Source organism: Pungitius pungitius, chromosome 11, assembly GCF_949316345.1.
Source record: "Pungitius pungitius chromosome 11, fPunPun2.1, whole genome shotgun sequence".
Lineage (NCBI taxonomy): Eukaryota > Metazoa > Chordata > Actinopteri > Perciformes > Gasterosteidae > Pungitius > Pungitius pungitius.
This window is the reverse complement of record NC_084910.1, coordinates 12,925,188-12,941,933: the sequence shown is the minus strand read 5'-3', so window position 1 is coordinate 12,941,933 and position 16,746 is coordinate 12,925,188. Positions and strand designations below refer to the sequence as shown.

At 42.0% G+C, this 16,746-nt stretch overlaps 3 protein-coding genes across 4 annotated transcripts; 2 read left to right on the top strand and 1 right to left on the bottom strand.

Annotated features, from left to right (window-relative positions):
- The first annotated feature begins 2,978 nt into the window (after positions 1–2,978).
- Positions 2,979–5,762, top strand: LOC119197342 (carcinoembryonic antigen-related cell adhesion molecule 1-like). The gene is made up of 4 exons (XM_037453555.2): positions 2,979–3,033; positions 3,121–3,429; positions 5,005–5,286; positions 5,404–5,762. Exons 1-4 carry the CDS (start codon positions 2,979–2,981, stop codon positions 5,760–5,762), a joined length of 1,005 nt encoding a protein of 334 aa, XP_037309452.2.
- Positions 5,763–7,294: 1,532 nt separating this feature from the next.
- Positions 7,295–11,856, top strand: LOC119197167 (carcinoembryonic antigen-related cell adhesion molecule 5-like). Of its 2 annotated transcripts, XM_037453242.2 has the most exons (10): positions 7,295–7,493; positions 7,689–7,976; positions 8,337–8,615; positions 8,719–8,982; positions 9,215–9,490; positions 9,610–9,861; positions 9,953–10,240; positions 10,482–10,733; positions 11,146–11,239; positions 11,383–11,856. In XM_037453242.2, the coding sequence occupies exons 1-9, from the start codon at positions 7,442–7,444 to the stop codon at positions 11,220–11,222; spliced, it is 2,028 nt and encodes a 675-aa protein (XP_037309139.2). In that variant the 5' UTR covers positions 7,295–7,441; the 3' UTR covers positions 11,223–11,239; positions 11,383–11,856. The 2 variants fall into 2 exon arrangements, with proteins under 2 accessions (XP_037309139.2, XP_037309138.2); XM_037453241.2 differs by lacking the exon at positions 11,383–11,856 and having other exon boundaries at positions 11,146–11,376.
- A 1,633-nt stretch (positions 11,857–13,489) lies between these two features.
- pafah1b3 (platelet-activating factor acetylhydrolase, isoform Ib, gamma subunit) lies at positions 13,490–16,680 on the bottom strand. Its single transcript, XM_037453249.2, has 6 exons — positions 16,603–16,680; positions 16,210–16,303; positions 15,774–15,863; positions 15,515–15,631; positions 15,229–15,351; positions 13,490–14,912 (listed from the first exon to the last, which is right to left on the bottom strand). The coding sequence occupies exons 2-6, from the start codon at positions 16,288–16,290 to the stop codon at positions 14,652–14,654; spliced, it is 672 nt and encodes a 223-aa protein (XP_037309146.1). The 5' UTR covers positions 16,291–16,303; positions 16,603–16,680; the 3' UTR covers positions 13,490–14,651.
- Between the last annotated feature and the right edge of the window lie 66 nt (positions 16,681–16,746).

Below are 16,746 nucleotides of genomic sequence, written 5' to 3'. Positions count from 1 at the left end.
TGGCGCCCTCGAGCGTCTCTAACGGTACTCGCAACCGGGCGGATAGTCCCTCGTCCATAAAATTAGCATCAGAACCGGAGTCCACGAGGGCGGTGGTCGAGTGATTATGGGAATGAAACAGTAGAATGGCCGGAATGGAAATACGGGATGGGATAGTAGAGGACGCCGCGTTACTCACCAGGAGGTCCTCTCCGCCTGGTGAGGAGCCCCGTTTGGGGGACTCCGGACAGTTCCTAGCATAATGTCCCGCGCGTCCGCAATACAAACACAGTCGACGACTAAACCGCCGTTCGCGTTCGGACGGAGTCAACCGAGCCCGCCCCAACTGCATCGGTTCGCCCGCGCCTCCCGAAAACTCCCCCCCCGACCCAACCGGGCTCGAAACCTCCCCCCCCGTGAACTGCGGACGCGACGGCCGCCTCCCCCGCTCGCGTTCACGTTCCTGAATGCGATTATCCATCGTAATCGCCAACGAAATAAGCTGCTCCAAAGTGGTGGTGGCGTCGCGAGAGAGCAGCTCGTCTTTCAGGGTCTCCGACAGGTTCCGCGCAAAAATGGTCCTTAGCGTGTGTTCGTTGGCACCGCTCTCGGCGGCAAGGATCCGGAACGAGATAGCAAAGTCCGCCACTGATCCAGACCCCTGCCGCAGCGACAGCAGCCTATTCAAAGCATCCTGCCCCCGCACCGGGTGGTCGAACACACGTCGCAGTTCCTCAGAAAAACCCGCGAAAGAGCTCAACGCCGAGGACTGACCCCCCCACAACGCGGTCGCCCACTGGGCCGCCCTTCCCCGAAACAAATTCATACAAAAGGCTATCTTGGCTCTGTCGGTGGTATAACTGCGGGGCTGCAGGTCAAACACGAGCTCGCAGTTCAGTAAGAAGCGGCCGCACCCCCCGGCTTCCCCTGCATACGGTTCTGGCAGTGGAACCCGCGGCTCCCGGTCGTTGGCGGCGTTGGTCGGACCCTGGTCCTCCTCTCTCCCTGGAAGATCCGGACCTCCCGATGCCGCAGCCCCCGACGTCCCAGGCCGGTCCATCCGTCGATTCAGCCTCTCCAAGGACTCCATCATCAGCACCAGCATCTGCTCGTGCCTCCCCACCATCGCTCCCTGGGCGCTGAGAGCCTCCTGCACGGATGCCGGGTTTGCTGGATCCATGTTGTCTGGCCGAGGGATTCTGTCACGGCTCGTGAGAGGGATCCAAAAGCAAACGCCGGAACCAGGTAAAGTATAAGCACAAAATGCGTATTTATTGTCTCTCTTTCCAAACGACAACTGAAATACTCTGGCCTTCCGGCAATCCTCCGCACCGAACGTAGAACTGAATGTCTCTCAAAAACAACTCGAATACTCAGGCCTTCCGGCAATGCACCGCCGTCGTCGGCAGCGTCCCGTGTCTCCCTCGTGACGTAGGAATGGAAGCCACTGAAGTCTCCGGACCCAGGAAAACGCGTGTCTGGAAGGCTGTACTCGGCAATCCCTCGGCGCCGAACCTCTGAAAGATGTCCCTCTTTAACTGCTCCCTGAAGACTTGCAGCAGCTGCCAGCGATGAGTGCACTCCTCCCAGCTGCCCTGCATCAATCTGATTAGACCACAGAAGAGAGAACAAGAGTCCCACCAGCTACCTCCTGAATTACTGTGGCTCCCCCTTGTGACCCTGTCCCGTATCCCCACATTCAACTTATTATCCTGCCTTTTTTAAAAGCAGGATGGTGACAAAGCTTGTTTTTTCTTCTGTACATTCTCAGGAATAAGCCTCTGTTACACTGAGGTTGTAATGAAGGAAATAAACCCTTTATAATAAATAAACCTTTTAATCAATATTAGAGCGATGGATGGTAAATTGAGAATTATAATTCTTAATATATATATATATATATTTCTCTAAATTTGGCCATTCTGGATGAGTACTTTTCAGTTATGAGGAGGTAACTTAACCCCATACATCTGTTAAATTTCAAGGCCTCACACTGCATTTAAGTACTAAGTATGAACTTCAACACAATTCCTACTTTTTTAAGAACTGTCCAATGTTTACTCCACTGGCAAGCAGACTTCACCATGTATTATTAAGTTAAATGCTGTTAGATACTTGCATTATTCATTTATAAGGACAAGTCATAAATAGTCCTATAAACCTTGTACCGTTCAGTTAGATGATAAGAAGCTGTTACTCCTTCTCACCTTCATGCTCTACAAATAACGCAGAGCAGTCATCAATCTCTCCTTTTGTGGGTCTGCTACACAACACAGGTGTACTCAGATACTGAACTTTGCACAGGTGTTTGGCGAGTGATATTGTGGAAAATCTGATGTTTTAACTATACTCAACGTTTATTAGGGGAAAGGTAGGAGACGTGCGGAGATTCAACTCCGAAACTACAAATCAATCCACCGGTCAGACAAATGCTTTTATACACAGAACTAGTGCAGGTGCAGGCATTTCCCTTCTTACTGTGAATCTGCTGAAAACACAAGGAGTTTAATCGAAGCGAAGTCTTTGTCTACGATACGGGGAAAAAAATTAGCAGGAAGTGACAAATGTTTACACCAAAACTTCAGAGGTAGGGGTGGAAAGAAGGTTAAAGAAAAATATCACTTATCTGATGAAAGTGTTGGCTGTACAGGACAGTGATGGGGACAAATATAGCATAATGCTCTCACAGAATATTTAGCCAAAATCACTAATGAATACTAGTTAACTACCCACAGACCCCCCCGATCCAGCCTCACATTCCTGCTGTCATGATTTGTCATTTTGCTCATTGGCCATTCACAGAACTTACTAAAGATACTAAACGGAAAGCATAATGCACCTTTTGTAAGTTTGACAAGAGTAAACACCAAATAACCAGAAACCACCTGCAGATAAGAACTGGGGTTCCTGCTTTAGGTATTTATGGGTGGGGGGCTGGACGCAGATACAAGTATAATAGAGCAGAAACAGTAAGGACTTCCTCAGACCATCGATGCAAAATGGAGAAGAAAAGTGAAGGAACTCTGGCTATCGTATGGATGGTTTTAATACAAGGTAGTGTCTGTCATACAAAACTATACAGGCTTTAAGGGCTTTTCTGTCATTGATTTAACAGTTTGGGACATATTTTCTCTTCCTTAGGTTTTCTGGCCTCTGGTGCCGTCGAGGTCAAGCCCTCCATCAACCCTGCTGTAGTTGGAGACTCTGTGACGCTGTCGCTGTCTCCTTCGATGAATGTGAAGAGCGGAAGCTGGGCCGTGGGAGAGTCCCTCATCCTCACCTGGCTCGGGGACCAGCAGGCGGTCTTCCCCGGTCACAGCGGCAGGGCGGCAGTCAACGTCCTCACCGGAGCTCTCGCTCTGACCTCCGTCAGGGTGGTTGACTCGGGAGTCTACGTGCTGCAGAGCAGCGACCCCGACCTCAGGGCCACTGCTTCCATCGCAGTCTTCGGTGAGACCAAACAAATGGCTTTTTTTTCCACGACTGCATTCGAGAGTCCATCGTTTAGAGACTCCTAAGTCTCCCCTGAGACAGAGAAATGTTACTCAAGGTCATTCCAGGAGTCTGGTGGGAAGCAGCGAGAAGCGTTTCTAACAGAAATACTCGCAACACAAAACAATAAAAAATCCAATCCAGTAATATTAGAATCCTTCACAGTAGAGCCTTTAAAGTGAAAGAAAGCTGATTATGGTCATATTACAAAAGGTAAAATTACATATGTATTATTCCACAATTGCTTGATAACAATTCAAATGAAGTTAGGGATTGTTGAGTAAATAAACTGTAAAAATAATTGGTGTTGTTTAGTTTACCTATTAATTCACATTTACATTAACTATTCGTTTTTTAAAGAATGTCGTGGTATCATATTCTCAAGTATGTTATTTTTGTTGCTGTCAGCTTAACTTTTTTTAAAATATTATGTACAGTCAACAAGGAAACCAGTTTTAGCAGCCCACATATGGTGTAATAAAGAGACAGCAAAACAGGACAAGCATCAATTTCATGAGCAAATAAAGATGTTTTGACAGACAATAGTAAAAGAGTAAAAATCGTCAAAAATAATTATATTAAAGGTACTGAACATATGAGAAAGAACATAGTGGAGCCTTTCAGAAAGGAAACATCAATCCCTTTCAATTTACAAATGCACAAAACCACAAAGAGGGGTAGAGAAAAATGTGCTGATCAGTTGTTTACTTCACACTTTTTACTGGAACAGGTTCCTGTTCTGAGTAAAAGAGAGCATCCCTAAACAATATTTGCCAACAACATCACATGAATAATGCACCTCTCTTGTGATATTTAGACTGACAACTAGCAAACTCAAATGCTGTGAAAGCCTTCCTGTGTTTTGGTTTTGCTCAAAGGGTTTTCTGTCTGTATCTGTCAACACTCACCTTTGGACTCTTGTCTTCTTGTTCCTTCAGTTCCACGGAGCATATTTCTGCTGGGTGGAAATCCCCCAACATGTCTAAGGCCGTTCCATATTTCAAATTCCAACTCACATAGTTAGCGTCTCTTAATAATAGATTTCGTACAAAATTGGAAAATGAGATTTAATTTTTTAACCACCTTTTAATAAAACACTTCTTTGCTTATAACAGACACCATTATTTAATAATTTTTTTAAATACTCTACATATCAGTAATTATCTTTGATACGTGCACACGATTAGGAGAACCCTCTTAAGAAAAGATGCATAGTTTATTAAAGATAGTTTTATTGATACAGATTTGGAAAGACTTCCTCCTTTTGAATAAGAAAAGTAGCAACATTCTTCTCCTCTAAATTCACCCATTTACCACAATGTCACCAAAAACTGGACCTCCTCATAAAGATTGTTAACAGGGCAGGGCTTTGTATTGGACTACATGATCTCTTGATTGCTAGATATAATAAAGAGGCCACAAAATGTAGGCCTATGAAACATTAACATCACTTCTGTCTGTATGCTTTCCTACTGCAATGCCTCACAGTACACAGTGCGTGGAAAAGTGTTCGTCCTTGTCTCATCCTCACAGAGCCCATTTCCAATGTGACACTGAGAGCCAATCAAACCAAACTGGTGGAGTTCAACAGTGCAGCAGTCTTCACGTGCTCCGTCTCCTCCGGATCCTCTCTCTCTGTCCTCTGGATGAACGCCAGCTCTGAGCTCAAAGAAAGGGACAGAGTTCAGCTCACTGATGGAAACGCCACCCTCACCATACTGAATGTGACGCGCCACGACCAAGGGCCGTTCAGCTGTCGCGTGTTCAATCCCGTCAGTAATGGAACCAGTGATGGAGTGAATTTGACTATCAGCTGTGAGTGAGACGGAGTCGGTTCAATCATCCTTTCTGGTTCATGATGGTCTTTATCTACCAACAGAGCTCTAAAATGCGGCCCTCTCCCTCCTATGATAACCTTTATCTCTTTCCCAGATGGTCCAGACAGCATGGCTCTGACAGTGAATGGACAGAACACAACTTCCTTTCTCGTGGGGTCCAATCTGACGTTGCTCTGCTCGGCGCGGTGCCACCCGCCTGCTCAGCTTCGGTGGGCTTTCAGAGGGCAGCTTGTGAACGCTACGGGTCCGTTGCTGGAGCGCTTCAGTGTCGATGAGGAGCAAAGCGGTCCGTATTCCTGTCTGGCCTTCAACAGTCACACCAACATGAACAGCAATATCACGGCCCACATCATGATAGCAAGTGAGTTTGTTGGCCTGGTGACATCAGCGTCCACCTACCTCCTCCTGTGTCTGACTTTGGTTTGTCCCCACAGAGACTTCGTCAAGGTCTGAACAACAACAGGCGATCAATGTGATGCTCCTGCCGCTGCTGCTATTGGTTGAGTTCCTCTTTTTAGTGCCAGAAAGGTTGTAGAATAAACGTCTTTATGACACTGATTCACTTCTTTAAAATACTTTGTGGATTCAAGTCTGTATGGTTTAGAAGGAAAAAAAAGGCGTATTATCCTTTCACATTGGTGAGCCCCTTACGTTCCTTCCGTCTTGAAAATGAGTCGAATGGTTAGATGTGTGCAGCAGAGGGCAGAATCAAGGTCAAAGTGCTCAAGGTTAATGGCTGTATCAATGTTATCTACCTGTATAGTTACCACACGGTACCCGTTCCTTTTCATTATTCAAAGTTTGGTTTATGAAATGCCAGAAAATAGTGACTGATTACAATCATACGATTATAATATTTTGAAGCGATTCAAACGATCAAATTTTCACAAAACCTAAATATGTTTAGTCTTAAATAATGGAGCAACAAATCAAAAATTATTCTGGCATTTTAAATTAATAAATGTAATTAACCAACATAAAATAATCTCACTAACATGACCAAAACTCAAATAACTGCCTCTCTTTTACAGATATCAGTGCCTGATTCAGTCTATTTCAGACTCTGATGTAATGAAATTAATCAAATCCAGTGAACCTTAATGTGATAATTCAGCAAATCAAAACCAATTAATTGTGTCTTAAAATGTTTTTTTTTTCAATTTCAACATTAAAAACAAATTTGATAACAATGATTGTTTCAATTATTTATGTCTTTGGCCTTGTGTATATGTATAAATGTATATGTTGGTATACATTAATATGGCTGATAAGTACTCAAAGTGGACAGAAAACACTTTGCACACCCTCATGAAACACAGTACAAGTAGATTAACTGTACTACACAGACTAAAAACTATTAATGTTTTTCTGGCTAAACATATAAGAAAAACTTTGTGAAACTTTGTGATATCCTTTGTTGGTAAGCTGATCCAAATGATGTTGGTCTTTAGTTACATTAAACAAAGACATTGAAAGAGAAACAGGGACAGACGGGCTTCCGATAAATCCTGTCATTGTTGTTACTAATGATGCAGCTGGTTTTAAAATATTACATTGCATTAAATGTCATTTAGCTGACACTTACAATAAGTGCATTTCAACCGTAGAGATACAAACTCAGAAAAACAAGAAAGTGCAATTTCATCAATAAAAACGAATTAAATAGAAAGATTCTTCGATGGCACAACACATTAATAAGAAATCAAAAATATGTTTAATTAACTTTGGAAGATCAAAAAAATTTATTGAGCTTGACTTTTTTGTCCATAAGTCTTTTCTTTCACTTTCCTCCACCATCGTGGTCAGGCGTGTTGTCTCTGCCCACATTGCCTTTTGCATCAGAGGACCCACACTAGACGCGTCTTTACAGTAAATGGATCCTTGGCGTGGACCGGAATGGACAAAGGCAAAACAAGGCGGAGTCCGGACAGTCAGGTGGTGAGGTGGTGGTGTTTGGGAGGTTTCATATCCTGAGAACAGAGCGCTCAAGTACAGCACAGAAAATTTTTGCCGATCAGAATTAGGTTGTGACCATACGATGCTGACAGATTTCTATTAATCACACCAGCCAACCAGCCAAGTCGATTTAGCTGGCCAAGAAGACTCCAACCAAAGGACAACCAAAGAGTGAAATGGAGTCTTTGATTTTTTCCTTGGTTCTGATCACGACCACCTTTGCACCTGGTAAGAAATATTTTGAATTTTAAATTAATTTTGCCTTTTCTTTAAATATTGATGCAGGTTAATTTAGGCAAATATTTTATTGAGCCCATTTGATGGAAAAAAAGTTATAACTGTATGTGTTTAAGCAGTTTTTAGCATTTGATACATGAAACTACATTTTTAGGTGACCTAATGTTCCTTGCTCTCTGCTTGTAGCTGCATCCATGGAGGCGCTTTATGCCTCTGAGAACCCGGTACCCGTTGGAGGCAACGTCACCCTTTACAGCCAAGCCGATGTTGAGGCAGCAGTGTGGATGTTTGAAACTGAAATCATTGTGTTGATGTTACAAGGAAATGCCCTCATAACTAAAAATTGGACTGACAGGGCAATATTAAATTCAAACTCTTCATTGACCATAAGTTCACTGCAGCAGAACGACTCTGGATTGTACACTTTAGTGGTGGTGAACTCTCATCGCGCTCAGTTAACACTCACAGTTCAAGGTAAGAGCCACTTTATCTCTTCTCAGGTTGACAATTTCCAAGTTGGTGTCATGTATTTAGTTTTAGTCTTCAAATTGAAATTATTTTTTTTTTAATATAATAAGAATAATAATGTATAAAACATTACTATGGGTTTGGATCTGGTGGCCTTTTGAGGCAGTACTTGAACTTCAGCATATCAAGGACTTACCCTCAATCAAAATGTCCTGATCTTTAGCAGTAATCTAGCTCAAAAGAGAGAAATTACCAATCGAAGTGATTAAATGTAAGGTGGATATGAAAACGTATATTGGACATTCAGTCAGGGTCCAGGAGGTGGATTTGTCGACCATCAGACACAACTGATTTCCTTCTTTGCAGTGCCTATTTCAAATGTGACTACGTGGGCAAACGCAACACACCTGGTGGAGTTCAATGACGCAGTCGTTCTCAAATGCTCTGCGCACATCGGCTCGCACATGTCTTACGCTTGGCTGAGGAACGGCTCTCCGGTCACAGCCGACGGGCGAGTGCAGCTCAGCGACGGAGGTGCCACTCTCACCATAGTCGGGGTGACCCGCCATCACCAGGGGTTTAGCTGCAATGTGTCCAATGGTGTGAGCCATGAAAGCAGTCACCCTCTGTATCTGGACATCAGCTGTGAGTACTAGAGATATGTTTTATTTACAGTAAACACATGCTGTATACGGGTCCCTCTCACCATCAACCCATTAAAACAATTCCCCTCTTGTTGTACCGCCAGATGGTCCAAGCAACCCATCAATGAAGATCATGCCCATGAAGTTGAACTACGTAGTAGGGTCAAACATCACGCTGTCATGCTCAGCGGACTCCAGCCCTCCAGCAACAATCCAGTGGACGTTTAATGGGGTGTACCTGAATCAGTCTGGACCACAGCTTCAACTGCAGATGGTTTCAGATAGTCAATCAGGAGATTACCAATGCATATTTTACAACTCAGTAACGTCCAAGTTCAGCAACCAAAGTTCATTTATCAGGATTTTGGGTAAGGTTGGAATTGTTTTATTTTAGAGATGTTTCTCTCATTCAGATAATTTTAAGATCTAAAAAAACATTTCAAATTTTGTAATATGTGCGTATTTGCTGTCTCACAGCGAGTTGGATTAAATAATTCACCCTGGAGACAGCAGCCCGTTGGCTAATTTCAGCATTGAGACTGGAAAGGGAGGGAAGGGGAGCTCACCAGCAGCTCTAATGCTTTTTTGCTTTCTTTTAAGATCCACGAAAGCATATTCAAGTGGAGACATCAATGACTCCTGCAAACGAGGGTGATAACTATCAGCTGACATGCAATATAACTGCAGCTGCTACACAGGTTCACTGGCTGAAAAATGGCGAGCCACTGCAAGAAGACAACACAACTGTTTTTAACATGGATAACAAGACAGTCACGTTCAGCCCACTCGAGCGCAATCATGCTGGAAGCTACGAGTGTATGGCTACTACTGCTCTTTGGATCCTGACCAGCCATCCGTACGTGCTTGTTGTGAACTGTGAGTAAAGCTTAAGATGGATTCATTAACTTACACTTTCACACACTGAAGTGCATCATCCGAAGTGTTTTCAATACACAAGGTACCAAGACAGCCCGTCCACTCCTTTACTGTTGCAGATGGACCAGAAACACCCATGGTTGAGGGGCCAGATTTTGCTCAGGTCGGACAAAATGCAGCTTTCTACTGTTCTGCCGTGTCGGTGCCGCCGAGTCACTTCAGCTGGTGGTTCAATGGCTCCAAAGTGGGAAACTCTTCAGTGTTCACAACTGACATTTCGTCTACAAGTACAAGTGGAGAAATCATCTGTAAGGCCTATAATCTAGTGACAGGAAAGAATGCCGCAAAGTCCAAGATGCTCACAGTGATTAGTAAGAATATTGACTCCTTAAATGCATTTTGTATCACTGTACAACCAATCAAATATTCATGGACTTCTGCTGTGTTTCTTTCTTTCCACAGAGCCAATACAGTCAGTGATGATCAGTAACAACACAGTTCCAATTGACTCAAAAAACTTCACTCTGACCTGTGACGTCACCGGGCCCTATGATATGATCCACTGGATGAAGGACAACATTTACCTCAACATGACGCCTCCCGGTGTAAATCCTCACATGACCTACTACATGGAAAACAACATGCTGCATTTCACTCCACTGACCTTGCAACACGAGGGGACATATCAGTGTGTGGCTACCAATCTGACTGGATCTCATAAAAGCCCCAAATATGAGCTCCTGGTGAACTGTGAGTGTTAGAAAAAGAAATAGATTTTTTTTTGGTTTGATTTAATCTATTTTCTATCTAACATTTGCGGCATGAAAGAAAACAATTAATGCGTAAATCACTGACAGATTGGTAAAGAAAGAAACTAATGCATATTTGTATAACATCATACCTATGATGAGGTGTGGTACACTAACATCACCTCCCCTATGGCTATGTGGCTTTAGACTTAGCACATTTCTCTCTCTCTGTGTGTTTGCAGATGGACCTCTGAGTGTGACAATATCTAATCCAATAAACCTGGGTCCCCTGGTTTCTATGACATGCCTTGCTGTTTCTCAGCCTCAGTGTAACTTCCACTGGTCATTTAATGGTCAGCTATTTCTGGGTCTACAAACGGGCCCCATCATCACTTTCCCTGCGACCCAAGCGAACCAGGGAATCTACACCTGCATGGCAACAAACCCTGTGACCAACATCACAATGTTGCAGACTAAAGCCTATTCTGCCGCTGGTGAGTGAGTTTTTATTCAAAAGTCATTTGGGGATAATACATGAGCTGACAAGCCAAAGATGAATAGTAAAGAGAAATTTTCCTTCAGCTCGAGAGGTTGATTTTAACACAACAAGGGTAAATTGCAGTGCATAATATAAATAGGACAATTTACACAGAACAAACAAAAATAACAAACATATTCCAGTGTGATTGACGTTAATGAATTTAGCAATGTTATTGCAATTGGTGTTGAAGTCTATCACATTCAAAATGTTTTTTCCATTTTTTAAAAACCATTTTTGGCTTTGTGTGGATCATAAAGGTTATGACTCACTCTAAATGTGTATATAAAGTTATCACAGCAGTTAAAGCACAATAGTTGCTACACTATTAGAAATGTAGTTGATTTGTCATTATTTCTGTCTCTCAGCTTTCAGCTTTCCATCCCAAGCTGTTGTGACAATGATGGGTCTGTTTGCATTGTCCCTCCCTGTGATGTTCGTCTGAGTTCTCTGAGAAACGCTGTAAGATTGAGAGGCCTCTTCCTCCCACTACACTCTTAACCATCTTCATTACTTTCATTCAGAACTGATTGTGTTTTTAACTATATGTCTATATGCACTTTACCCCCTTTGCTGCTGTGATCCTGTAAATTTCCCCACTGCAGGACGCCGCAGGACAAATTAAAGATTCATCTTATTTCATCTTATCTTATTGGAAAATGGAAATAATTGTACTTAATTTGATGCCACTTTTTTGTTCATGTGGATTATTGCTGAAAAGACGAATAAGAATATGAAAGAGTGACAGACTTTTTCTTAGATTTCTTTCCATTTATCAGATTTCTTTTCATTAACATAGCATTGTATTGCCTGTTTTAGGTTTTTAAGATCAAATCATTTCATTGTTAGTCATGTGTAATGATATTAAAACTGTGTGTTAATTTAAGTAATATCAAGCTTTAACTCATGTCATTTATTTCTTAATCAATAAATAATCAACAGAAACAATTTTGTGTTTTTATTTTTGGGAGGATATACAGCCTTTATGCAGATTCAGAAAGTTCTATTCATACAAACATTTGTGTGGGAAACATTGTCATGAATGTAAGAAGAAATATACCGTGTATGACTCGAAACATTGCGTTACCATCACTACATACGGTTGAATAACACGTGTGTACATTATTCATATAGGGACACTGGGACCGAACGTCCTGCAGGTAGCATTCATCTTCGGTCCTCCGCCGCAGCGGCACACTTTCTTATTCTTATTTTTATTCCTCTGGCACCATGTTTTCCCTGTTGGTTTGAATAAATCCAGACCGATAAATCAATACATTTTACATTTATTACATGAATTTCAAAATATGTATATGTAACTTCCATGTTTCATCCTTGCCTTTGCGCATGCCAGATGGCTGACAGTTACAGTGTTGATTCATAATCTCCCTTCCCATTCCTAGGGGGCCGAATACACAAGGACAATAGAGCAGAATGAGTCAGTGTAAAATGCACTGCACAGCTACTAATGCTCTGATTACATGTAGACAGAGATGCTGTCATTCGTTTTGTTCACTTCAAACCTTTGATGATGCGTCTTCCTCCGTCACAGTTACACGGTCTGGGACGGCGTCTTGGGATGTTGACTGGATTTGCAGTGGTCAGAAGTTCTCCAACAGCAGAAGCTACAAAACAATTGACATCAAACTTGAAAAAAAGGTTAATGATAGTGCCATTTGAGTGAATTAAAATACAACATTAATCCTACAAACCATTGGTGGATTTGTTGAGAACCAATGATTCTGCAGGTGTCTCAGGAACACCTTTTCAGAAATGAAAGAAAACAAAATGAAACGCACCAGATTGCATTTCCTACTTTTCTATCCCAGCATATTGTCTCATTCTGATAAAGTATATGATACCTTGGCCGTGGTCAGTAAAGACAAGCAGTAAGAGAGCCCACAGCAACTTTCTTGATCCCATGTTGTACGCCAGTCCAATGAAGGGTCCCGCTAGAGAAATCTTGCATGTGCATTGACTTCAGCTCCAGCGAGGTAATGAAGTGGTCGTTTTTGGGGCTCTTTATAAAGGACGGTGTTGATTCCTGAAATCATACCCGTGGCATTCATCACTTGCCAGTTATGTGAAGCATGAAGGCTGCATATAATGGCACCTTTCACAGTGGCTGACTGTAAAAAGGAAACTTGTTATGTTGCCAAAAAAAAAACAGACCAGCACTGAAAAAACATTGCCAGATATACCCACATGGTCTTGTTATCAGTATGCATGTATTACACTCTATGAGAGGAAACTGACATGTCAAAAAATGAATTCACGGTCTTCTAACTTTGTTGGTGGATAGCATGCAGCGTGAAGGATAATTTCCTGTCCAAGTATTTCATGCAATTCAGATAGGGCTATAAGATTATCGGATATCAAATTTCAGATAATGCGTGCTTTAATCTGACAGAATTGTGATTATATAGTATTGTTTTACATGTAATGAGTGTTGGATGCCGGTTAAGGGCAACGCAAGACTTGTTCAAACTCAAAAAGGGACAGAAATGCTGCTCTCAGCTAACAATCACGTCTGGGCCTGAAACAAAAACAACCAAAACATTTTTTTAAACTCTTGTGGACCTTATCTGTGTATGTGTACTCATAGTGAAGCTGTAGTTGAGGCATACAAATATAGCACTGCATCAGTGGCACGCATCATATCATCTTACTGAGTAACAACATGCAGAGCTGATCAATCAGTCAACACCAAGACACTTTTTCACATTTAATGCATTCCTCCGTTTCTTACACAATCAGGGATCCTGAAGCATCATTTGAGTTCTGTAGCACAACCCTTCAATAAGAGGCTCAGAAGCAAGTGTGAAGCAAAGCCGTTGGAAATGGCCTGATTGGCCATTATCTTGCAGATGAGATTAAACTTGAAGCACAAGTAACTGTAGATATATCTATACAACTTCACAAGCTACTCAACTACATCTATGTTTGCAACACAGCCTCTTGTGTCAAAATCTGATGCTGTTACAATACGTGGAGTAAAAAGGTACAAGGACAATAATGAGACATGATAAAAGGCAAGTAAACAGTAATGGTCAATCAAAAACATTTGGTCCTTCAAATTAACAACATACACAAAAGACATCACGAGAGTAAATAAAGCTATTGCCAAAAAAATGTAACTTAGTGAAACTGCAAACCCAAAACAACAAAATACAGCAATTTCGTATTAAGGGCAGTTCTTATATCTCAGATTTGTTTTAACCAGACATATCCTAGCACCAAAAGAGCCAAAGTCTCACAACCTTTCCAACTAGTTCCTGTTCCAGTAGCCTCAGGCAGACAGTGTATTGCATCATAGAAGTTATTTTCTCCTAAAAAGCGGATATCTGTCCATATTCCGTGGACAAATTGTGCCTTTATATTCTCACGAGGCCTGTAGGCAAAAGGAAGAGATCTAGGGCACAGTTATAAATAACGTTTTTAATCATGTGCACCAACTTCAGACCGACAGAAACTGTATAATTGTCATCCAGTCTCATCTCTTCCAAGTGCACCTTCACTGTCTGGCTCTGACCCCCATGGATGACAGACAGGGAGTTCCCCCTGTCATATTCATCAGATGATATTCATCACCATAAAAAGCTAGTGGAACAGATGAACACTGGGAATTGAGACAAGACTTTGTCTCTCTATAGCACAGAACATTTCATTTTTTGACTGTAACATGAACACAAAAATAATCTTTATGGTCCCATTATCTGTAACAGTGGTCATCAACCCTGGCCATGAACAGGACTTACTTACTTACTTAGTAATTGGTTTGATATATTAGACAATTGGTAATAAGTAGACTGCGATGTTCTCTGAGAACAGGGGTGAGGACCACTGTGGTAGTGTAGTATTGTGCCTTTGTGGCTCAGTTCTCTGCAGGCTTGTCTAGCATGGACTTGAGATGGGCGTGCAGGGGTTCGCACACAGCTTGGTAGCCCTGAGGGGTCAGATGAAGATAATCGTACATGTCGTGGTGGGAGATGCTACCATTGGAGTGGACGAAGCCCGGGTCCACGTTGAGAAAAGAAGCGTGGGGGAGTGACAATACAGCCTCCTGAACCAGCTCGTTCACCTTGGCATTTCGCTCACGCAGAGCATTTGGCGATTTACCTCTCGGCAGTATACCCTGGAACACAGATGTATGGGTGTTATTGTTCAAGAGATAGAACGCCCATTACCATTTTATATTAATATTTAAAGTAATGAATAAAAATTGTGATTAATTCTGATGTTAACATTCCAACCATGTCAGTTCTATTGCCATTTAGACCCATTTTATATCAAATTTGAATTGTAGCTCATCTCTAAACAGTAAACACAGACCTATTTTTTTCGTAACCGCAGACAGCTGAGATGAAATTTCAAGGTATCAAATCACTGTGCTTTCTGCCGGTGAGAAGATAAACACTTCCTTTAAGTAATTAATCATAAAAAAGACCTACGAGTACGAGTGTCCGGGCATTTGGGAGCTTGTTCTTGATGACTTGGATTATAGCCATGATGCCTTCACAAATCTGCTCAGCAGTCTGGCCATGGTTGTTAGTTCCTACCCACAGCACCACAACCTACAACAACAAAAGAGAAGGAATAAATTACTCAACACTTGTCATTGATAGTTTGGGTTGTTACAGTTGGAATTTGGACGTTATTATACATTTTAGCACAATGAGTCCACTGTGTGAATAAACAAGCCCAGTCGTGTTCTCTATTGTTGGCAGAGATTTTCACCTTAGGGCAGATGTTATCAAGTTCGCCGTTGCTCAGTCTCCACAGCACATGTTGTGTTGCATCACCACCGACCCCAAAATTGAGGGCATGGAGAGGGGAGAACAGCTGCCGCCATATCTGTAAAAAAATCACACCAAAGCGTTCTCGTGTTAACCAAAGTTCACACTATTTGAAAGCATGCATCAATGATGAAAACAAGACATTCTATCAAACACTGCATACAAAACCAGACACAGTTAAGGGTTGATTCATGTTTTACCCCAAACTGGTGCATGAGCTGAACAAGAGAGTCTCCAACAAACAGGACATCGGGTTCTTTGTCTTTGCTGTCAGACACAAAGCGGTTGTGCTACAAAGAGTTAAAGAAAAAGACAAATATGAAGACTTCAATCTAAATGGAAAAACCATACACACAAAATTGCCATTTTTAGATGCAATATATTGAAAATTAGCTGTAATACTCAAAGGAAGATTTCCTCGCTGGATATAAAAACTGCTCATTTACTTTCACAATTGTATTTTCTTTTTCATCAACTGCCTACAAATCAATTATTCATCGGTTGTTGTTTTCTTTTCATAAAACTGAACTTTAGCGACAATGCAGACTGGGATAGCTTGGGGATTCCTGGCTGGTACCCTGTCATTTTTCAAAAACTACGGATGTAAAAGAAAACTCGTAACAGTGTTTCACACACCAGAGAAATCCATCGTCCATCACCCTGGGTGTCTTCACAGGGAGTGGGTGTGGCGGCTGGGTTTGGGTCTTCTGCACTCATGACTTGACTCTATCTGTTTTGGGAGAGCAATCACGGAGGGTTGTTGGCACTATTTTACAACGTAAACAAAACGATCATGCACAGACAATAGCTGTAACTGCTAGCTAAATGTAGGGCTCTTGGTAGAATTAGCCACAGTAGCTAGCCTACTTGCTGGAACACAATAATGATGTAAGCTAGTTTAGCCGAGATACCGGTCCAACAATGAACAGATCGTTATTAAAGTTAAATTATACAACTCTGTATTCTGCAAAAAGGGAAAGAACGAGCTATCTATCGCGGCTACATTCAACGTTAGAGAACATAGGTTACCATGAAATCAAAAAATCGTCATCTCCCAATTCAGTTTCAGGAAGTACATTTTCACTACAGTTGCCAATACCATTGCTGTCCCTGGGCAACAACATACATATTTACATATAGTTTAAGCTTGTTCGATATTTTATGGTTAATATA